Source organism: Sinocyclocheilus grahami, unplaced genomic scaffold (genome assembly GCF_001515645.1).
Source record: "Sinocyclocheilus grahami isolate Dianchi unplaced genomic scaffold, SAMN03320097.WGS_v1.1 scaffold90.1, whole genome shotgun sequence".
NCBI classification, from domain to species: Eukaryota; Metazoa; Chordata; class Actinopteri; order Cypriniformes; family Cyprinidae; genus Sinocyclocheilus; species Sinocyclocheilus grahami.
In genome coordinates, this window is record NW_015505269.1 from 1,586,784 (window position 1) to 1,611,691 (window position 24,908).

At 36.4% G+C, this 24,908-nt stretch overlaps 1 protein-coding gene across 2 annotated transcripts; it reads left to right on the forward strand.

Annotated features, from left to right (window-relative positions):
* The first annotated feature begins 4,819 nt into the window (after positions 1 to 4,819).
* LOC107587160 (N-acylneuraminate cytidylyltransferase-like) lies at positions 4,820 to 9,739 on the forward strand. Of its 2 annotated transcripts, XM_016274823.1 has the most exons (10): positions 4,820 to 5,630; positions 5,737 to 5,946; positions 6,031 to 6,173; positions 6,955 to 7,110; positions 7,621 to 7,754; positions 7,929 to 8,023; positions 8,143 to 8,314; positions 8,850 to 9,009; positions 9,250 to 9,511; positions 9,552 to 9,739. In XM_016274823.1, the coding sequence occupies exons 1-10, from the start codon at positions 5,440 to 5,442 to the stop codon at positions 9,592 to 9,594; spliced, it is 1,566 nt and encodes a 521-aa protein (XP_016130309.1). In that variant the 5' UTR covers positions 4,820 to 5,439; the 3' UTR covers positions 9,595 to 9,739. The 2 variants fall into 2 exon arrangements, with proteins under 2 accessions (XP_016130309.1, XP_016130310.1); XM_016274824.1 differs by having other exon boundaries at positions 9,250 to 9,739.
* Positions 9,740 to 24,908: the final 15,169 nt, after the last annotated feature.

Consider the following 24,908-nt stretch of genomic DNA (forward strand, 5'->3'; position numbering starts at 1 on the left):
CCGTGAAATCAGTCCTAGCCCACAGCTCTGCAGGGACATTGAACATGACATGAAGTGTCTCAAATAAATGCACGGTTCAGCTGAATGATGAAGTTTACTTTGACTGTATGCTTTGCACAAAGTTAACAAACTGTGCACTGAAACAACATAACCAGAACATTAACAATAACTGATAGAGCTCGTGGGTTATCTGCCAATCAGATGAGCTCTCAGCCACTGATCTATGCTCGGGACGTTTTCTTTTATAGTTATCATTGGCTGATAGAAATGTAAAAAAAAGTATTTTAGATGGAAATAAGATCAAGACCCTTGATCACGTCTTGATGTGTTCTGTCGCGCAGCGTTTAAATGTGTGCAGCCGTCCGTTTGAGAGGCACCCATAGATACGTTTTGTTGAACTGAAAATGAGGAGTCGATTCCCCTTTTGATGAAATTGATTCCAACCAAATCGACTCTCAATTCCCAACGCCTCGGAATCGATTCCCAGCCCAACTGCCTTCACGTGCTATCGGAATTATCGTAAATACGAGTTTCCTAAGCGGAAATGATACGTGAACGCCTCTCAAGTCGTATTTATTTACTACTGGGAAATTAGGAAATCATTTTGATACCGGAGTTCCGAGTTGGGCGGGTCATAATCTTTAAACATGGTGGAAGGACAACCATTGCTGCTGTCAATGCTGCATCCCTTTCACTTGTCGCTAAAGTAGTGTGTTTATAGGCTAGATGTGAACGATCATTCGAAGCATATTGTATGTTTTAGAAGCAGTGAAATAAGCATGTATTTGACCGAAATTCCAGAATTGTCAGCAAACTGCACGTGTAGCGCAGTGAATGTTTATGATAGTCAACCAATGGGATGCTACATTTCTTCTTTCCGACATTAAAGCACTTGAATACCACAAGCTCCTAATCACGACTTCATACCTGGAAATTTCCGATAGCACGTGAAGGCAGCATTAATAGCAATTTGAATAGAATAGATAGACATGAAACCGGAAAGTGTGAGTATTGTAATCGGGAGGAAAATGTAGAGCATGTTATAATGAAATGTCCAAGATACAGTAAGGAAAGCAATATACTGATTGCTGACCTCGAGGAGGGGGGAGGGATAAAGTGATCATTTTTTTAATGCGGTATTGAACGGCCCATAATACTGCAAAATACGCTGGATGTCACTGCCCTCGCCCTCCAGAATAAAAGAGAACATCCCAATCAAATGAAGGGATTTGTGGAAACTGTGGCTCCTAATTATTGTGATCCAACATTTGCCTCGCATTTCAGGATGAAAAGACAAACATTTCAGGTGAAGGATAATCCACTTCTTACCTCCGAGATTGTGTTATGATCTATATGACCTTATTATTTTTATTGTGAGTATTAGGCTTAAGATTATTGCTGATCACTGTTGTTGTGCTATGGTATAATTGAAAACTGCTGTATATCCCAGCATGCACTGCGCGAGGTTAACCAATAGTATATATATATATATATATATATATACATGCATATGTTTAAAACGTTCATTAAACACATATTTCTCACGACTTATTTCTGCTGCAGCATTTCGATTTGCATATCCACCTTCACAGTGACCCTGTCTATAGGAGAGGGAAGAGTAAGTATGCTTACCGTCGAGGGAACTCGTGCGTCGTTTGGACGCGTCCCCTCTCTGGACAGCTTACCGTCAGCTTTGCGCAGTGGCAGTATCGTAGCCTATGAGGTTTATCCGAGGCGCGATTATTGCTAATTGAAAACTTTACCCAATACCCCGCCGTGACGACTTGAAATATAGTCGGCACTGGCAATTTTTGACGGTCTTTACGGAGACTGATTTACTTGGTGAATGAAGAGTAGTTTATCCTAATAGAACAGGAGGGTATAACGTGATATGTACGAAGTGGAAGGTCATGTAATAGCAAGTAGAAACTGTAGTCTCAAGGCTTAGATTTAGTCATACTGCTCTTATGCTGCCTTCTAGGGCTGGTCGATTCCGACATTTTTGGAATCGAGTCTTCACTGTTGTTTTCAATTCTTTCTCGATTCTTGTTTTTTAGATTGAAGGAATCTATAATCTCACCGTGACTGCAGGATAAAGGGAGAAAGGTCGTAGAGAAAGTATCCTTCTCATAATATAAAGCTTTATTTGTAATAAAAATAAAATGACGATACATAAATTGTAAATGTGTCTGCTTTGCCCGTGAAATCAGTCCTAGCCCACAGCTCTGCAGGGACATTGAACATGACATGAAGTGTCTCAAATAAATGCACGGTTCAGCTGAATGATGAAGTTTACTTTGACTGTATGCTTTGCACAAAGTTAACAAACTGTGCACTGAAACAACATAACCAGAACATTAACAATAACTGATAGAGCTCGTGGGTTATCTGCCAATCAGATGAGCTCTCAGCCACTGATCTATGCTCGGGACGTTTTCTTTTATAGTTATCATTGGCTGATAGAAATGTAAAAAAAAGTATTTTAGATGGAAATAAGATCAAGACCCTTGATCACGTCTTGATGTGTTCTGTCGCGCAGCGTTTAAATGTGTGCAGCCGTCCGTTTGAGAGGCACCCATAGATACGTTTTGTTGAACTGAAAATGAGGAGTCGATTCCCCTTTTGATGAAATTGATTCCAACCAAATCGACTCTCAATTCCCAACGCCTCGGAATCGATTCCCAGCCCAACTGCCTTCACGTGCTATCGGAATTATCGTAAATACGAGTTTCCTAAGCGGAAATGATACGTGAACGCCTCTCAAGTCGTATTTATTTACTACTGGGAAATTAGGAAATCATTTTGATACCGGAGTTCCGAGTTGGGCGGGTCATAATCTTTAAACATGGTGGAAGGACAACCATTGCTGCTGTCAATGCTGCATCCCTTTCACTTGTCGCTAAAGTAGTGTGTTTATAGGCTAGATGTGAACGATCATTCGAAGCATATTGTATGTTTTAGAAGCAGTGAAATAAGCATGTATTTGACCGAAATTCCAGAATTGTCAGCAAACTGCACGTGTAGCGCAGTGACTGTTTATGATAGTCAACCAATGGGATGCTACATTTCTTCTTTCCGACATTAAAGCACTTGAATACCACAAGCTCCTAATCACGACTTCATACCTGGATAGCACGTGAAGCCAGCATTAATAGCAATTTGAATAGAATAGATAGACATGAAACCGGAAAGTGTGAGTATTGTAATCGGGAGGAAAATGTAGAGCATGTTATAATGAAATGTCCAAGATACAGTAAGGAAAGCAATATACTGATTGCTGACCTCGAGGAGGGGGGAGGGATAAAGTGATCATTTTTTTAATGCGGTATTGAACGGCCCATAATACTGCAAAATACGCTGGATGTCACTGCCCTCGCCCTCCAGAATAAAAGAGAACATCCCAATCAAATGAAGGGATTTGTGGAAACTGTGGCTCCTAATTATTGTGATCCAACATTTGCCTCGCATTTCAGGATGAAAAGACAAACATTTCAGGTGAAGGATAATCCACTTCTTACCTCCGAGACTGTGTTATGATCTATATGACCTTATTATTTTTATTGTGAGTATTGGGCTTATCATTATAGCTGATCACTGTTGTTGTGCTATGATATTGTAATATTTACCATTATATAATCAGAGGGGTATAGAAAAGTTTATGAAAGTGTCACTCCACAATACAATAGCAAAATATATAAATATGTATAGTATTTTTATGTTACATTAATCAGTGTCTAGCACACCTTCCTAAGAAAAGGATATGGACCAGAAGATTGCAATTACTAAATTATATTTAGACAGACTTAAAGAAGCTCCAGATCTATACTTAAGCTCTTATCATTTCAGTTATTTTGCCTTTAATGTAAATAAATATGTGCAAACAATATTCTTGCTCTTGTGAATTTATTTTGATGTTAATTACATTGTGCCAGCTGTCTCTTTAATACCGCGTGATTTACATACATGCTGCTGCTGACAAAAGACTGAATGTATCTCAAACCCTGTTGCACACCGTTTCCAGGAAACATGTCGTTCAAACCGGAAACCGTAGCAAACGTTGCGCTCCAGTTTGATCTTGAACTTGCCCCTGGTCAACTTTATGGTAATGAGCTATGACGCGGTTCGGCGGCAACCAATCGGAACGTAGAAGTCCACCGCTTGAGAGGATTCCAGAGAACGCAGTCCTGTCAACTTTGGTTCCGACCACATTAGTTCCCAAGCAAAACGGAGCAGAGGTTGATTATTGCTGTGGCGGGTTTCCCAATAATCTATGACATGTCCCTGTTTGCTTACAGGGACATAAAAAAAATATATGATGCGTGGACCAAGATGTCTGAGATTGTTGGTGTTCCGTGAGTTGCTGATGTGCATTAACGTTATAGGAATAATAATCTAATGATATAATAAACAATACTATAATAGTCCCTGTTCACTTTTAAACCTTTAAAACAATTTTCCTGATTATACTTAAGTAACATTTTCAATGCAGGACTTTTACCTGCATCCAATCAGAGTATTTTTACAGTGTGGTATTAGTGCTTTATACATTATGAGGTAAAGGATCCTAATACTTTGTCCACAACAATATTTAATGAGGTTAACTTTACGTTACCCTCCTTGTGGTCAGTCTGCTCAAGATCAACAAGCGTGTTAGCGTCCACGAATCTTCCTACAGCGTTGTTGGCAGGGCGGCCAGAGCGAGTGTTGACGCTCTCGACGGCGGCGGTGTGGACGCTCAGTAGGTGGCGATATGCGCAAAGATTGCAACTCGCCATAAAACTAAGAAGAAGAAGATTGCTTTGGAAATTAAATAGTACTCTTCATATTATGGGAAAACATCCAACTGGGTTTTGTGAACAGTGCCAAATACCTGAGACTGTAGAACATGTGCTTAGTAATTGTTCAAAATATGAATTACAGAGGATGGACATGATAAATGACATGGGAAAAATAGGACTAACAGGACGTGGAGTAAAGGATATAATGGACTGCAGTAGGAGTGAACAAGGAATTAAATATTTGATTTGCTTTCTGACTAAAACGGGACTCATGACAAGAATATGATGTCTAAAGTATATGGGAAATAATTAGAACCAGAAGATGGCAGTAATGCAACGTTAAGGATGCAAGCTGCCGTTAAAACCCAAAGAAGAAGAAGAAGAAGATTGCTTTGGAATGGAAGCAACGTCTCACAGCTCGCGTCTGGGTTTAAGATATACTTTTATCTGCCTGCTTATTATCCGTACAGCTGGGCGGTATTAATTGATTAGCAACGCTGGCGCTTTTCCACTGCATGGTACGGCACGGCACGGCACGGTTTGCGTTTCCACTGCAGTTCAGTACCGCTTAAGAGTGGACGGGGTTGTTCACATGTCGTTATAGTTGCGCCGCATCTACTGCCGTGACATCATCGTAAACGCGCCACAAACAAACACAACAATGGATCATATCTGTGGAATGATGTTCTTCATTCTCGGCATGTGGATGCTTTTAACTGCAAGACGAAGGCGTTTGTTTCAAAAGAGGCTGATGGCAGCCAAACGAGAAACAGATAAAAAATACAAGAGAGTTGGGGAACTCTTACAGCAACACGCAGACGACGACAACACTTTGCTCGACGGCGCGCAAGGGTAAGCATCTAAAAGCACATCACTAGCTAACGGTTATCTCTGTTGCAAAGCAAATGAACTTAACTGCCAGTATAACATATTAAAATGCGTATTCTGTGTATTACAGATCTTCCACATTTCGTAAAAACGGTATGCAAGAGTTGAATGACAACAGTCTTGAGCACATTTCCAACGCAAAACGAAGACACATCGCGGCTCTTATTCTTGCCCGTGGAGGGAGTAAAGGCATCCCTCTGAAGAACATCAAGATGCTGGCAGGAGTGCCTTTGATCGGATGGGTGATCAGAGCTGCGCTGGACTCTGGGGTGTTTGACAGGTCATTGAATGGGATGTCACTCACTCAGTGATTGGTTGGTTGTGCTCTGTGGCAGTAGACGTTATGCCGTTTATGTTTTTGCAGTGTTTGGGTGTCCACTGATCATGATGAGATCGCGAGCGTGGCCAGGGCTTGGGGGGCTCAAGTGCACAGGAGGAGTCCAGAGGTGTCCAAAGACTCCTCTAGCTCACTGGACACCATCCGGGAGTTCTGCAGACTAAACTCAGGTTGTATAACAGGCTCTGTTGCAGTCACATTCCTTTGCACGAGTTAGTTAGTTCTGTATATAAGGGGTGTAACTACAGCTTGTAAAAAGAGTATGTCCATCTACTACCGCTTGCTTTAGAGTAAAACAAACATAGAACCAGGGAACAAGCCACATAATCAAGTTGTCATGCTTGACAACTTGTTTCACCCGCCTTGTCTTTGTTATTTTCATTGTGAATGAAACCAGAAAAACAGACTCTACAGCTGACAAATATTCATGCACTGATTCAGAAGAATGTTTATAATGTTGTTTTATTGGTGGTATTTACCTGGGAAATAAGGATTTTTTTCATTTCAAAATCTGGTTCTGGGGAACTATATTTATTGCCGCTTAACAAGAACGTGAGAGAGACACAACGCAGCTTGTTCCTCAAGGTTGCAAGCTTCAAAACCTTGCTAGATTTGGCACATTTCCCAAAATATAGAGGTACGGTTAACATTCTTATTGTTAAGGCTTCAGCAGTGTTCTCTTTTGTCCTCTGGAGGTTAAAAAAGGTGGGAAAATATACTCTAAAAATACTAGTGCTGGGCAACGATTAATCGCATCCAGAATAAAAGTTTTTGTGAACTGTGTATATTTATTATGAAGATATAAAGACACAAAGATTTTCTATATAAATATTTAATATCAACATAAGATATTTTTCTTAAATATATACATGCATGTGTGCATCTTTATATATACATAATAAATATACACCGTACACACACGTATATTATGTTCACAAAAACATGTTGCAGGTGTTGACGTCATCTGTAACATCCAGGCCACGTCTCCATGTCTGCACCCTCACCATCTCAAAGAGGCTGTGGAGTGCATCACCAAAGAAGGGTGTGATTCAGTCTTTTCTGTGGTCCGGCGACACCATTTCCGATGGCAAGAGGTCAAGGACGAAGGTTTGCTGGAGTGCATTCTGTAAATGTTCAGTTTGGGGTCAGTACAGATTTTTAAGGGGAGATTTTACCTTTATTCACCAAGGAAGCATTACATTGCTTAAAAGTAACAGTAAAGACATTTACAAAAATAAGTTGTTCTTTTGAACCTTCTATTCATTAGAGAATCCTGAACACAAATGTATCACAGTTTACACCAAAATATTAAGCAGCACAACTGTTTTCAACATTGGTAATGATAGGAAACGTTTCTAATTATTTTTAGCAACAGATCAGCATATTGGAATGATTTCTGAAGTGGAGTACTGGCGTAATGACTGCTGATAATTTAGATTTGCCATTACAGGAATAAATTCTGTTTTAAAATATATTAAAATATCAAACAGTTATGTTAAATTGTAATACTTTTTCACACTATTAATGTTTTCTTTTTTTGATCTAATAAATGCAGCCTTGATGGGCATAAGAAATTATTGCATGTTGAAAACTCTTAACCTTTTATTTATATTCAAGGCTGCCAATGTACTGAGCCGTTGAACTTGAACCCAGCTTGCAGGCTGCGGCGTCAGGACTGGGATGGAGAACTGTGCGAAAATGGCTCTTTTTACTTCGCTACCAAAGAACTTGTAAAAAACGGGCTTCTTCAGGTAACATTTTGGGTTTTAAAATGATTAAATGCCACCATTTAATTTAATGAGCTACATAATATGTGACCAAAAAAAGCTTGACATAATAATCCATAGGCAAGAAAACATATTATCAGTATCCTCAATCAGTCTCTTTGTATCTTGCATAATTGTCATTTTTGTAACTTTTCACAGGGTGGAAAAATGAAGTACTTTGAGATGAAGCCCGAGTACAGTGTGGATATTGATGTTGACATAGACTGGCCCGTAGCTGAACAGAGAGTGCGGAGGTGAAGAAACAATAGTCTCCACGCTACTTTACTTTACTACTTTATATTAGCAAACAACCACAGTGCAAACAGTGCAAAGTCTGACTCTGAACCCCGTGGGTGTGTGTATTTCGACACAGGTTTGGTTACTTCGGTAAGAACAAACCTGAAGTTGTGAAGCTTCTGCTGTGTAACTTGTCAGGATGTCTGACAGATGGTCAGATCTACATCTCAGAAAATGGAGAGGAGATGGTGTCTATCAACACCAGAGACCAGGCCGGCATCGACATGCTGAAGAAAAAGCAAGTGAAGGTGATTCTGGCTTGTTTGGCAACCTTGTGTTTCCCACCCCCGACCTCTACCAACCCCCATATAACAATAGACCCATCCTTCGTATCCCATCATGCAACTGGGACCCCTCTTGTTTTTGTCTTTTAATTCAATATAACTTCGGTATAAAATGCACAATTTGATATTTCACTTTTAAAAACAGCTGTTTTTAACAGTTTAAGTGTAGTGTTGTGCAGTTTGATGATTTTTCGTGGGTTCTGCTGATCCCACCATTGATGATCACAGGGGCTCAAACACACAAGTACTCAGACGTCTCCTTTGGCTGCTTATCTTTGCGCAGTGGCAGTATCGTAGCCTATGAGGTTTATCCGAGGCGTGATTATTGCTAATTGAAAACTTTACCCAATACCCCGCCATGACGACTTGAAATATAGTCGGCACTGGCAATTTTTGACGGTCTTTACGGAGACTGATCTATTAGTTAAAAAAAGATGTTAGCAAAAAATTAATACTACTTTAAAATGTATACGTGTTTGTTTTCCCCCCTCTCCTCTAGGTTATTATGATAGAAAAAGACCCCATAGCAAAAGCCTTAGCTGACAAGCTCTCGCAGAGAATGAGCTGTCTGATCCTGCAGGATGTGGATGACAAACTGGAGAAGGTGCAGGAGCTCATGGAGGAAGAAGGGCTGGAGTGGAAAGAGGTGGCATATTTAGGTGAGACAGGAGCTCTACATTTCTCCCGGTTACATCAGCCAAATGCCATGATCAGTAAGAACATGGTGTATCTTAGAAATGTTGGTGTGGCTAATACAGGTTTAAAAGATTGTACCTCAATATTAACTACAAATACTAAAGCCTATTCCTTTTATCATTTAATCTTTCATTAGAATGACCACTGTTTCCTTAAAATGATTATCAGATTTCTCAAAATATTTTTTCTGGCTTCTGTATCAGGAAACGATGAGCCGGATGTAAAGTGCCTGGAACTGGCAGGGTTGAGCGCAGTACCTGTGGATGCCCCAACGGTCACGCTCAACCATGCCAAATACATCTGCCGCAACGCAGCGGGTCACGGAGTCGTGCGAGAGTTCGCCGAATACATCCTACAGCTGAAAAATGGAGCAGAATTGAATTTGCAGAAACACATTTTAGGAGAGATAGATGGGCAAGATTATGAAAAGCAAATCAGAAATAGTGAATATAACTGTCCGAGGAAGGCTGCGAAATCCGCTGCCTAACGCCAGTTCCGTCCGTGTTTTGACTTCAGTAAATCAGTTTTGCCAAATAAAAACAACGTGATCATTTTTGAGTCCAACATTGAGAAAGAAAACATGCAATCTACATAAGACATGATCAATAAGGGAAGCCTTCTTTCACTAGGCCTATTGTAATGTTGTAAAATAGAGAATTTTTTTTTTAGTAACTAATAGCTTCTTAACCTTGGACCTTATTCTTGAAACACAAAATGGCCCATAAAAAAAGTGTCAAGCACCAAAAGCAGCCCATAAATCTATAAGTTGTCTTTAATTGAGCCGCCGTCAGAATGAGAGCCCAAACAGTTGTTAAAAACATCACAATAATCCACACAACTTCAGTATGTCAGTGTATTGTGAAGTGAAAAGCTGCGACTATAATCCATAATAATGCCTCCTGAAAAATTCCATCCCCTGTTGTCCTCTCACATCAGAATCCACCGACATGTTTATTTGGACTGTTTTCGCTTGTAAACTATATCAGATACAAGACTCGTTTAATTAAAGTCAAGTCGTAGTGATGAATTTGTTTTTATGAACACAGACTTTCACTTCACAAGATATAGTGTATGACCTGAGGGTGAGTACATTTTAAGCAAATTTTCATTTTTGAGTGAACTACTATTTTGTTACAAACACTAAAAAACTGGTACAGAATGTATTGGAAGCCACTTTGTGTTCTCAAAATATACACTAGAGGGCAGCCTTGTACAAACTAATTACTCGGTTACACACCTCATTTAAATTCAACGGAATATTATATTGAGCTACTAAAATTGTCAACAGAATACGTCCATGTTATGTGAGTCTTAAGTCTACTAAAATTATAGTTGCTCAAATATTATTTTTGCATATAAAAATACTCTTCCAAAACCTTATTTTTAAAACAAACTTTGAGTCGGTCACCTGCGCTAACTGATTAATGGGAAGTAAAATATCAGAAATTAATTATAATAGAGCAATTTGTCATTGTACATACATCACAATAATCTTAAAACTACATACAGTGACAGCCACTCCATCCCTGAGATCAAATAAGGGAAAATTCACTCAAACCGTCATCTGAATGTGTTTAATTTTACCGGCTACCTAGACAGCTTCATTGATATTTAGTAGATAATCACTATGGTACCCTGTTTTGCATACTAAAACTTATCTTAGGCAGTTTCTTCACCCTCATGAATTTCTTCAGTGTTTGGCAGCTGTACATGACCTTTAGTTGTCTCTGCGTGATGCCTGAGCGATGATCTCCAGGGTAAAAGCACAGATAATTAATTAAATAATAAAATCTCAAATTAAATTGTAAAAAATATTTTATACATGCCATGTAATGCTAACATCAGACAATTGTGTTAAATTACTAAAATACTTCATAAAATAAAATAAAAATATTTTAGGTTAAAGGAGTTCAGCTGAAAAAAATCCCTGCTCTACAGTAAGCAAGCAAGTAAATAAATACAATGGAACATGTCTAAAAAATATAATGTGGTATATGGTAACATATATAGATGCAAACTACACAACCAAACAAATCTGTAACAAATGGACAAAAAACAAAACAAAAATTAAATTGTAAAAAATATTTTATACATGCCATGTAATGCTAACATCAGCAATTGTGTTAAATTACTAAAATACTTCATAAAATAAAATAAAAATATTTTAGGTTAAAGGAGTTCAGCTGAAAAAATCCCTGCTCTACAGTAAGCAAGCAAGTAAATAAATACAATGGAACATGTCCAAAAAATATAATGTGGTATATGGTAACATGTATAGATGCAAACTACACAACCAAACAAATCTGTAACAAATGGACAAAAAACAAAACAAGCTATTTACATGTTTTAAATATTTAAAGTATTTTTTATTATAAAGTAACTTTTTAAATAGACATGCTTAATGAATACATTTTGAATAATGAATTTCTTGTAAATACACTGACAAGAAATTATATTACATTAATAATTACATTATTCTTTTTTCCAATTGTATTATTATTATTATTGCCCGTTATTCACTTACCTCATGGCCACACAGAGTGTATTCCACATCATATCTGCTTATTAGGTCGTGACGTAATAAATACTGTTTCTGGGTCCAAGCCTTTGCTCATTTCAATCGAGAATCTCAACAGCCGTTTATGTGCACTGTTTAGTCATATCCCACATTTAAGCTAAGCCTGTTTTTTTTAGATAAATTACTATCTGGCCATATGAAATTTTGGTATGGAGATAACGATTAGACTAGAGTAACGATTTTTCCGTAGCATTATGGCATGCCATGGCTGCAAATTAAATAGATCAGACAAGTAGTATGTCCGAATTGACACTATTCATAAAACAGCAAACAAAACGTGTCCAGATAACCTACTATTTAAGCGAGATTCTGAAGTGAAGTAGTCGTGACGTAATAAATACTGTTTCTGGGTCCAAGCCTTTGCTCATTTCAATCGAGAATCTCAACAGCCGTTTATGTGCACTGTTTAGTCATATCCCACATTTAAGCTAAGCCTGTTTTTTTTTTAGATAAATTACTATCTGGCCATATGAAATTTTGGTATGGAGATAACGATTAGACTAGAGTAATGATTTTTCCGTAGCATTATGGCATGCCATGGCTGCAAATCAAATAGATCAGACAAGTAGTATGTCCGAATTGACAGTATTCATAAAACAGCAGACAAAACGTGTCCAGATAACCTACTATTTAAGCGAGATTCTGAAGTGAAGTCATTTCAAAAGAAGTACTCAGAGAAAATGTGATTTCAGACACAGCCGGTGAGTGTATATTAGCACGGTTTGTTGATTGCTTTTGGGATCTGATGAAGCGTTTGGCCTCGGAAACAGTGACACGTGACGTCAGACTCAACAAGCAGATTACCAATGTTACATTTACAGAGACTTACAATTTTCCTTGCACTATAAAACATGTCGGCGACTGGAGAGAGAAAGTGACCTGACAGTGATGGAGGGCTTGCAGTGAGTTTTCACGAAGCCTCCCAGTCATGCATCAATCAGATGTAGAACTCTCAGTTATGAGTCTGTCAGGTTAGTGCACTTTGAGTTAGTGGTTCGCATTTTTAAATCATTTAGAATGAGATTTATGGGATATCTGATGTCCAGCATTTTGGGGAAGTTTAGTTCATTTACATTATATACGCTATGGCGTGATTTGGAGCTTTTCTTTTGAAAAAGGAGGCCGTGATTCATTCGTAATTTTTAAACTGACAGTAATAATCTCAGCTCACAGTGACACACCCAAGCTTACTTCCTGTTCCTGCCCTGCTTGAATTACACATGCTCCCATCCATCAAATACTCCCCAAGCAATGGGGCTCATCAAATTTGACGATGATGAATGTTCCATACACAGTGCAATAGCACCCATATCTAACCTGTCCCTCTGAATTACAGTCCACTGGTATTTTTAGGTAAGGGTTTCTTCATGAGGTCAGAGCGGCACTTTGAGTTAGTGGTTCGCATTTTTAAATCATTTAGAATGAGATTTATGGGATATCTGATGTCCAGCATTTTGGGGAAGTTTAGTTCATTTACATTATATACGCTATGGCGTGATTTGGAGCTTTTCTTTTGAAAAAGGAGGCCGTGATTCATTCGTAATTTTTAAGCTGACAGTAATAATCTCAGCTCACAGTGACACACCCAAGCTTACTTCCTGTTCCTGCCCTGCTTGAATTACACATGCTCCCATCCATCAAATACTCCCCAAGCAATAGGGCTCATCAAATGTGACAATGATGAATGTTCCATACACAGTGCAATAGCACCCATATCTAACCTGTCCCTCTGAATTACAGTCCACTGGTATTTTTAGGTAAGGGTTTCTTCATGAGGTCAGAGCACTTTAATTTGCCGCGCTGACATGCTCGTTCGTCAGCCTCGTGGAGGTTTTATTGGACAGTGACAGCGGCCGGATTGCTGTTGACGGGTCTGTGATGTCCTAGCAACATGGTGTTCTGTGACCCGTGGACCTGCTTCCTTGTAAAAAGGTTTTATTCCCTTGATTACTGTCTTTTCCTATTGCTTTGGCAATGAAATAACATGTTGAGACATCTGGTTGGGACAAATAAGTCATGATCCAAATGGACCAGTCACTTTTTAAGATTTTGGCTTGCACTGAGACAAACTTTTGAGCAGTTTACACTGAGATATACACATGAGAATTTGTATGTTTTTGTGAAAGTTGATATGGATTTGAAAATAAAAACTAATTTGTATGTTTTTGTATGATCTGCTTACACCCTGAGGGTTAGGTTTAGGTAGACGTTTTTCTGAAAAAAAAGGTATGTTTACGTACAAAAAACACTGTACAAATTCATTCATTCACTCTAATTAACTGGCATGTTGAGGAGCACATGGCCCATTAAGCTTTTGTTAAATAAATAGTTGTGCTTCATTGGCTGAGGTATTCCTGTGTGACAGTTTGTTGATATGAAAGCGGCTCATACTTTTTAATAAAGTTCTAATAATAATTGTTCTAACTTTATTGGGAAGTCGGTTCATACCACACCACAGCTAAAAGTAGAACAACGCGGGAACAATATTGGACTCACTTTTAGTGCTATTTGTTTTCCAGCTAATGAACAAAAAAAAACATTGACAGCCAATTTCGAAGAGCTTGAGCATTTCAAGCAGCAGACTGCAACTACAGTGCACACTATTTTGTAAAAAATGTTATCGTGCATTGGTGTTGACGCTATAGTTATCATTCTCGGTGTGAATGGGGCTCATAAATGTTATAGAAAACACCATTTGGTAGTAGTTTCATGCATAAATGCTGGAACCTTTTGACCGTTTTGTAGCCTATATTAAATGCAATTATTCATTAAGATATTTAAAGGGAGTGTTTACACATTTTTTTGAGTTCCACTGCATCGGTTGTGTATGTTTTTCTATACAAACACTTGTTTGACAGATGTATTTAAACATGAATTTTTACAGCAATGAAATGGAAAAGCAGCGTCTTGAGACACATTTTGTTTTAAACTGTCAATTTGATCTTTAAAACATGGTGCTCTTGAGCGAGGTGCTGAAAAGAAGATAGAAGCGGCGGAACTTTTAAAGATGTCTAGTGCATGTTTATACTACTTGCCTTCTGTGTGAATGGCTCCAAAAACATTAAGGTTTTTATTCAAGCAAAAGTGCTAGTTTTGATTAGCATATTTCATATTCCGTATCCATTCAGCGTCCGAAGGGGCATAACATTACACTTTTTGGTTTATTGACTTTCATTGACACACCTGAGAAATTCGCTCATGCAAATTTAGCTGCATTACAGAGTTCAAGTTTGGTGAACTTTGACCTACGAATTCAACAAATATTGACTATTTTAAGTGTCAATAGAAATTTTGCGTGCTCATAGTCTAGTGTGACTACAGCTAGAGTCTTCAAACTGATCTTCCACCTCTAAGTGTAAAATATATTACTGTAAATATTAGGTGGAACAGGAGATATAATGCATGTACCTCATCCCAAACAGTTTATGCGGTCACAGCGACCTTGATAATTAGATTTCATTATCTGTAACCAAACCCTAAAACGGCTATTTTGGCTATTAAGTGCATGATGCAGGAAAACGAACAATGGAAAAAGCTTGAGATGATCAGACAGCAGCTTATATTTCCCATTACTTAAACTGTCATGTTTGTCATTTCCCAAATGAGAGAACAGAGCTCCATTAAATTTCACTCTCTACAGATTAATGCAAATCAGTCGCTTCATTCACAACAGACAGCATTTAATGAGTCTGTCCCCTTGGTTTCATCGGTAATACCCCAACAAATAAAATGGTGTGTTGCAGATTACAGTAAATTGAACAAGCTAAAACAATGAGCGTGTTTCTTGATGTCACAAGTGCGCCATCCCTGCACATTTTGTTTTTGTACATCCTGGTGCGAAAATAGAATGTTTCCCATTAGCAAAGTGCCCTGTTGACTCATAGCGCATATGTGACGTCCATGTTGTCATCCACTTTCATTGCTTTACCTTTTAAGCCTCCCCTTCGGGATTCTTCAGTGCTTTTTTGCTTGCTCTGATGTGTTTGTGTGTCTTCAGAGTGACAGGCTCAAAAACGTTTGATCTCAGACGAGATGTTCTTTCCCCGAAGAGCCTTGTCCAGCCAACACCTCACAGTACCAAGGTGAACCTACCCTTCACCTGAGAAAACTCCATTGAATTATGCATGGGGGTATCGAGGCCCTGTGGTAAAGAGGTGGAGATGGAGGACGCATGACTTCACAGAGTGAAGCTTTCAGAGGAGAAAACTGAAACCCACCAGGGGCTGAGAGGAGACAGAACGAGTGAGGTTCAATATCACAGCCAGGGCTGCGATCAAACTTCGTGATCCGATTACTTTTTCCATCGAACCATGAGAGGGTAAGTAAGTCGAGAGGTAGTGCAGTCCACTACGGTGCTCGGTTGGCGTAAACGGTCAGTGTTGCCTTCGCCGTGGGGTTCTGCTTTTCCGCTCCATTGGCTAATGGCTCGCTGTAGAAACCCGAGAACGTCCTTACAACCGTACAGATATCAGCAGGGACAGGCCTGAGTAAACCTAGCTGACAGACAACTGCAGCCGAGGAGTGGAATGAATGCTTCTGAATTTGGCAGGAAAAGGAGAAGCTGCAGAAAGAAATCATTTTCACTCATGTGATTTGTAAGTGGGCTTATAAAGACAACAAAAGCTTGGACTGAAAGCTGTCAGAGGTCAGAGTCGATACGTTTACATGTCTCTTGGAATGAATCCAATCTGTTTTCAAATTCTGAAAGGTCTGTTTATATGAGCCCTAAATGTTTAAATCCAATTCACATATTCATTTACATTAGTATATGTATTCCAAACAAAACTTGACAAGAGCAACCGCGCTTATTATCGTTGCTATTTTTTATTTTTAGCAAATATAGGTAAATATTCAGTCTCATTCACTGTCCAGTTGGTAAGATATGACACGCAAATAAACATACACATGTTTGAATGACATACAATGAATCTAACATGTGCTGATCTGACTATATCAGATCTAAACCACCCCTTTCAGTTGAAATTCAACTCAGATTAAGCTCAGTCAGATCAACTGAAGCGTTTACATGTAGGCTTTTCAGTCAGATTTAGCCATCAATCCAATTATAAACAGATTATTTGAGTGCATGTAAATGTAGCTATTGTTGATTAATTGTGTGAATTTGAAACGAAAGAAAGTGTTCTCTCGATTAACCCCAAGTTTCACAGACAAGGCTCAAACCTAATCCCAGACTGAAATGTAAATCTGAGTTGTTTCAACTGAAAGAAACTTGCACTGACTGATCTTAAAATATGTCAGTGCCTTTGTTTTGTCTCAAGATGCACACCAGTAATGTTTTTTATCTAAGGCACGCTTATAAAACTACTTAAATGTCCTAATTGACCTATTGCCTAATCCTGGTTTAACCTAAACCCTCTTTCTATGAAACCAGGCCTAAGGGTTTGAAATCTGTGACGTATTAAAAGTGAGGATTTTTTTTCCTTTCCATTTAAACCTGAATAAAATGTAAAAAATAAAATAAAATAGGATACTGTGAAATGTAATAATAAACAAGATAAAATAAAAGATTGAGCATTTTTCACTTTTGGACCTCGCTGTACATCAAAACCCATGAAACACTTCTTTACTCAGAGCAGACAAGCTCTTTAGTTTGACAGTAATCCTCAGGCACACCACGACACAGACTGTCCGGCCCAAAACCCATTACATCCACCTAAATTTCTTCAGCCATCAGAACCACATCTCCCTCTGTACCCCTTCTGTTTTGCCGGAAAGCAAAACCACTGAACACCTCAGTCACCAGCTCCTGGTTCTGTTCCTGTAACAGCCAGAAGAACTGGAAATGGACTGGCCAAACATCAGCGGTACAGAGAAAATGACAGAACAGGTCTTTCACAACAAGTACTAAAGCAACTTATAGGTTTGCTAATATGAAAACTGAGGTAGCATAACATGGGCAGAGTTCTAACACCATCAATTTCCTCAATATGAAATAAAATACAGAGGTAAAATGCTCATATATGAGCATCGCTATCCAGCAGAAGTGTGGTCACATTAGCAAAATGTCAGCGAAATTTCACAGGCAAAAAAAGGACTATTGTCTATAGTCAATAAAATACATCTTGCACAGAAGTCACTTTCAAATCAAGCAGCTTTCTGTTCGTCAATTGTTTCCTCAATATGAAATAAAATACAGAGGTAAAATGCTCATATATGAGCATCGCTATCCAGCAGAAGTGTGGTCACATTAGCAAAATGTCAGCGAAATTTCACAGGCAAAAAAAAGGACTATTGTCTATAGTCAATAAAATACATCTTGCACAGAAGTCACTTTCAAATCAAGCAGCTTTCTGTTCGTCAATTCAGCAAATTCACGTGACCAACTTGAAAATGAGTGAAATCTCTGTGAGAACATTATCATCCTCACACAAAACTCCCAAACATACAAATTGCAATTGGAATTACACGATTTCACCCGCAAAATTTTGCCAAAGAACTAAAAATAGCCTGCCTGTGTAAATTCCATCGATCACGACATGTAAATGCACTTTGAGCATCTGAAGTCTGATCTTTATATGGAGCAGCACTTGAATTTAAAAGGTTACAGAGCATCTTGTCCTGCGTTGCTTCGACCCCCCTGTTCATCCTTCTGGTCTTCCATTATCTCCTAATCTCTCTCCTGCAGATCTTATAAAAAATGCATCACTTCCTCTGCATAAGGACCCTCAATGCTTTTATTGCAGTCTTTCAGGGCCATAAATCTAATGGTAAAGGCATTAGGAATAGTAAAAGCACTGTGGCTCTATTATATGCATATGTCTGTGCTAGTGTTTTAATAATAAAATGCATGTATGTGTCTTATGGTTGTGCAAGTGAGGTTCAGGATATTAGACAAAGTGCCCAGCTGCATTATGAGCGTTCTCATATGTCTCTATAATGCCCTGTTTTGTATTTTTAACTGCAGGAAACCAAGGAAGCAGAATATCCTGATGAAATTACTTGAGATGAAATGTGTCCAGACTCTGAAAGCTTCTTCCTGCCACAGCCTTACACTAAAACAAATAACCTTGTTTTGGTCCTTGCTGCTAATTTACTGTAGTATTTATCTTTTTCTTTACCTTTTTCTCTAGCGAAATGTTTGCTGAGGATAGTACAAGCCAAAAGGAAGACTGTTGAAAATACGAAATGCATTGTTTTACAATTGACTCAGGTGTCAGTGCTGATTTAGTTTGTTCATTTGTCAATATTGATGCCTAACCTGAGCCGATGATTCAGCTGAATCCTAATGACTGCCTATCCTTCAGCTCTTAGTAGTGGTAATGATTTGAGACTAGTCATTTAAAGCTAATCTCAGGCCAAATCTGTATGGAAATTAAAATCTTTAGTCAGAAGGTCAGGAGCTTAACGGTCGGCACACAGCTTAAAAGTGCCTCATAAAGTTAGATGAACTCTTTGGTCAGAGCTGATTATCTCTGCTTGAAGTCTGAAAAGTTGGAAGAATCTTTTATCGGTCTGATTGTGTGTCCCAATAATAAAAATTAATTATTTTGATCAGAAAGTCAGCAGAATGTGACCTTTTAGATGTGATCTCATTGACTCTTTCAAATAAAAATCATTAAATATTTATTAGTAATCAGTTTGTGGAAAAAGCTTTTGATTGCTCATTATAAATGGGTCACATAAAAGGTCGTATGCCACCAAATGTCAGCATTTAGCATATCAATTCGATATGTTTAATAAATCCGGTTAGGAAAGTAACAAAACCAATCCTGATCACAATCTCTATTAAAAACAAAGCTATTAAAAAATTCTTATAGAAATGTACTGTAAAAACACAAAATAATAAACATCAACTAAACAGAAAATGCCCAAATATGTAGCATGTAAATTTGATATGTTGAATAAAACAGGTTGAGAAAGTAACAATAAAACCAATTCTGACCACAGTCTCTATATAAATAAAAGCCATTGAAAAAAATAGCATTTTCTTAAAGACATTTACTGTAAAAACGCAAAATAATAAACATTAAGTAAACAGAAAATGTAACAAAAGACCAGTCATTTAGCATATAAAATTTAATATGAATAAATAAAATAAATAAAACAGGTTGGGAAAGTAACAATTAAACCAATCCCGCATGATGCGATAAAATAAAATAAAATAAAACTGACACAAAATAATGGAATAAACATTAACTAAACAGAAAATACAATAAACCACCTGAATGCTCATAACTGACAACTAATAATAAGATTACAACATATAAGATGGAACAATTTTATTAAAATAAAATGTGATGCACCGTTTTATCCCTTTCACTACTGTAAACTTAAGACATTTCACATCCAAATAAATAAAAACAAAAACTTTTACAAAAAATAATCTGTAAAAGTACATGTAGTCTATGTAAATACTGTATAAATTATTGAATATTATAAAACTTAAAAAAATACATTTTTAAGTATGTCAAAGTAAAAATACATGTTGTTTTCTTTTATTTATAATTTTTTTTACACTATGCATGGTAAGGTAACTTGCAGAGGGATTTTAAATTCTTTTAAAGTAGTTTTCGTTTCAAGTTAATACTAGTGAAAACTTTTTTTTAAACAATGCTTTTAGTGGAATTGTGAAATAAAGTACGGTAGCACTCAAAAGCTTAAAGGCCTTTACTTCTGTAAAGTAGATTGCGAACTGATGTTCTGAAAGTCTGTGTGTGTGTGTGTGTGTGTGTGTGTGAGAGAGAGAGAGAGAGAGAGAGAAAGAGAGAAAGAGAGGAAGGAGATGAACAGGAAAGTGTGGCTCTACTAAAAAACAAATCATGATCTCAAACAAATTGTCCACATCAGATAGTAGAAAGCAATTTATTCAGCCCAGCTGAGCGAGCCACTGTAAGTCAGACTAATGGGTGTCTGAAGACGCTCTCTAGAAGGTAAAGTCTGGCTGTGGCCCCTGCTGTGGCCCTGATAAGGGTGGCCTAATGAATATGTGACGCTCCCAACAGCAGCGCTCTAAACAGCCATCTTGGAGGTGACTGGATGCTGAATGATTGGATCGGATAGATTAACGGATGGAGCCGCGCTCCCTGAAATATGATTTTCCCCTCGGGAAATCCCAGACTAGGGCCTCTCAGGAGTGCAATGAAATATGGAAGGGAGGGAGGAAGCTTCCAGTAATACCTTGATTGAAACGGGACATAAACTGCATTGACCTTGGCTCAGAAGGGATTTTATGTGGCAATTCAAAGCGTGTTTTTTCTTTGTTTGGGGGGGGGGCAAAAATGTGATACGGAAACAAATCTGGAAGCATAATATTGTATAATGTCATGCAGTTTGTGTCGACTTCGAAAACAATAGGATGTGATCTGATGGGAATGTGCTAACATTCATTTCATACCACTTAACACCTGCGTATGAGCTTCTGACAGACATCCAAAACGCCTCATTGCCCAGGGAAATATTGAATTCTTCATGATTCACTGTTGCTTGCTTCACATTTTAACACTGCAAGTCAAGTTATCTGGCATTATTAGGCTTCATGCTTCATTTGAAGCGAGTCCCATCACAACTTCATTGTCAGAAATCCTCATAGGAAGAAAAATCACAATTTCAGTTAGAAAAGTTGCACTGCCAACTCAAATGAACTATTTCCTTGAAATTCATTTAAAAAATCATAAATGAATTAATTAATGAATTAATTAAAAATGAAGGACAAACATAAATACATTTAAACAAATAACTGAAGTGTACAAATATAAATGAATGAACGCATAATTTACATAAATAAAATAAAAACCCATGCAAATAAATAAATTTAAACATACAAACATAAATGAATGTATAATGTACAAATATAAATAAATAAAATTATATAAATAAATTTATACAAATAAATAATCTGAAATGTACAGATATAAATGAATGAACATGCAAATATAATTTACAAATATAAATAAATAAATGAATGAACACATAATTCACATAATAATAACCCATACAAATAAATACATTTAAACATACAAACATAAATGAATGAATAACGTACAAATATAAATAAATAAATAAAGAGTACAAATATAAATAAATTTGTACAAAAAATTAACAATAAATGTAAATATACAAATATATTTATTAATAAATAATGTACCAAAATAAATAAATAAACATGAATAAATACATACATTCAAATATAAATGAATGAATGAATGAATAAATAAATAACATTCAAATATAAATGAATGAATGAATAAATAAATAAATAACTAACATGCAAATATAAATAAACTGTTATACAAATAAAGCCTTGTCTTAAAATTTGAATGAATTTCTATTTTTACTTACAATTGTAACATTAAATACACACATTGTCTTGATGAATATTATGTATAAATATATATTAATATATATTTCACAGTAAATAATTCATAGGCTTTACTTCCAAAATCTAGAAAACTTGGCTATATTTTTCCACCTGTTTTTGATGCTTTAGATAAAATGCTGTGTCAGAATTGTGGCCTATAGCATGCCTGGCCTTAGCTGTGGTGCTTGTGTGTTCATAGAATAGGGTCTAAAACAAGAAGGAAAAAAAGAAATGCAATAAACCCTCATACTCTGCCCCTAAATGCCCTTCTCCTTGTCCTTGGTCTTTAGCAATAATCTCTTAAAACTGCTCAAATCTTCTTTGAATCTGCTCTGACAGCCTTTTATAAGAGAACAGGCAGGCAGGGTGGTCATGGTATTTAAATAGGCCTCTAGCACTGAATTATGCAGGAGCCGGTGTGTTGTGGAGTTCGATCTGCTTTCTCAGAGGGGGAGATCAAAGCGAGAAAGCCTGGAATCCGATACCTGCCTCCAGCCTTGGTCTGCATGGGGAGAGAATGGAAGAGCGTCTCCCTCAGGGACCTCAGAGAATCAGGAGCAACAGTCTGCCAGAGACCCGACCCAAAGCCACAGATGAGCCACTCACTCACACACGCTGACATTTGTGTTTGTCGAGGAGGTTTGCATTCTAACAGACAAAGGGAATCCCACATTGGTGCAGATGCTGAAAGTATGCTGAAAGTATGCGTTTAATGGCAGTATTATAAGTAGTTTTTGGTGCTTCTTGCAAAAATAGTTAGAATACACACAGTAAATGACTGCTTTTGTATTGCTGTTAATGGAGAAGCATGCTTTTGACTGTAGTTAACATTTACCAAAAGAGGCTGGAAGCAGTAGCAGATCTGGACACAAACCGATTTGTACAATTTTGTACGATTTTTTTTTTCAGTTGTTTCGTATGAACGTACAATTTCTACAAAAAATACAAATAAATACTAATTTAAAAATCTAATTTTCTAAAGAATTTTTTAAAGCAAATATATACATTTACACAATAAAACGTTAGCAAATGAAGAGAAATGGCAGAAATGAAATTTATACAATTTATATTTATTATAAAGGAATGAATAAATATTTTAGATATTAAATAATTTATTTTATAAGGAAAATATAAATTTATATAAACAATTAAATATAATTCATAAAAAGAAATTGGGCATATATACAATTTAAATAAATACAATACAATACAATATAATACAATACAATGTGGAATTAAAATCTACGTAGAGGATTTAGATTTGTTTTCTTTGTATGAAGATTTGTATTAATTAATTATATAATAAAATAATACATTAATAAATAAACTATTAGAAATTAAATATTAGAAATAATTCGAAATTAAATGTTTATAAATGTACATATTAATGCATATGTATATATAATAAATAAATAAATAAAACAAAAAATGATATATATTAAATACACCATTTATTTATAAAAAAAATATACATTTATATAATAAATAAAAATATATATTTATATAATTTTAATTTATTTATTTATTTATTTATTTATACAACACAAATAATACATAAATAAACAAATGACTTATTTATAAATGTATATATATAATAAATAAATAAAACATTTTCATATATTAAATATACAATTTATTTATAAGAAAATATAATACATATAAATAATATAATAATATACATTTATATAATAAAAATAAACACTCATAAAAACAAATAGCACATTTATACAATTTAAATAAATACATACATACAATATAATTCAATACTGTGGAATTAAAATGTCAATAAGAATGTATTGACACTTTTCTCTCTTGTGCTTTGAAGGTACTTGAGTATTACACGTGTTGTGGGCATGAAACTTCACCATTCTGACACTTTTTCATGAAAAACAAAAGAGCACTAGGTATATATATAATAAATAAATAAAACATTTTCATATATTAAATACACAATTTATTTATAAGAAAATATAATACATATAAATAATATAATAATATACATTTATATAATAAAAATAAACACTCATAAAAACAAATAGCACATTTATACAATTTAAATAAATACATACATACAATATAATTCAATACTGTGGAATTAAAATGTCAATAAGAATGTATTGCTCCTGATCAATAGTCACTGAGACCCTTTTCTCTCTTGTGCTTTGAAGGTACTTGAGTATTACACGTGTTGTGGGCATGAAACTTCACCATTCTGACACTTTTTCATGAAAAACAAAAGAGCTCTAGCAATAAAACGCAGATGCTATCTAGATCAAACGCAAAGTTGCTATTCTGCTTGAGATTTCCCTAGACACTCTACTACAATACCCCTTAATACAAGCAGAATTGAAAAGGTCATTATTCACGAAGCTTGGCAAATCCAATGAACCTTGTATGTTCATTTATGAAATATTTTGATAATCATCTTATTATTTTTAGCATGGGGTTTGGCATGAAATCGATAATGGAGACTGCAATAGCTAGCTAGCAAAATAAAATGAAAAATAACATCATAACATACTAAAATAAAACAATTGTTTCAACGTACAGATTTGGCGTGCTATCCATAATGGAGATTGCAGTAGATAGCAAAACAAACAAAACACAAAGATAACACAAGTATCTTTTTAAAGCAAATCTAAATGTTTCATATAGCATCATTCTCTTACCAAACGGTTTTGTTCTTGTTCTGTTTTCTTCTAGGTGTTAATCACTCACAGATGCAGTTTCAGACTTGAAAGACGTCACATTAAGTGAAAATTGACAGCGGTCAGAAAATAAGCAGGTTATTGTTTTCAAGATGAGTGTGAGATGCTTATTGACTCAGTCATGTGAAAACTAACCAAGCATGTCTTGTCATGACCAAACCGTGTCTCCGCTGATTTATTCATATTAACAATGACAAAACAACCACAACACAAAACAGACGAGACAAACTGTTGTCCTTGATCTTTGACAATCTGTCT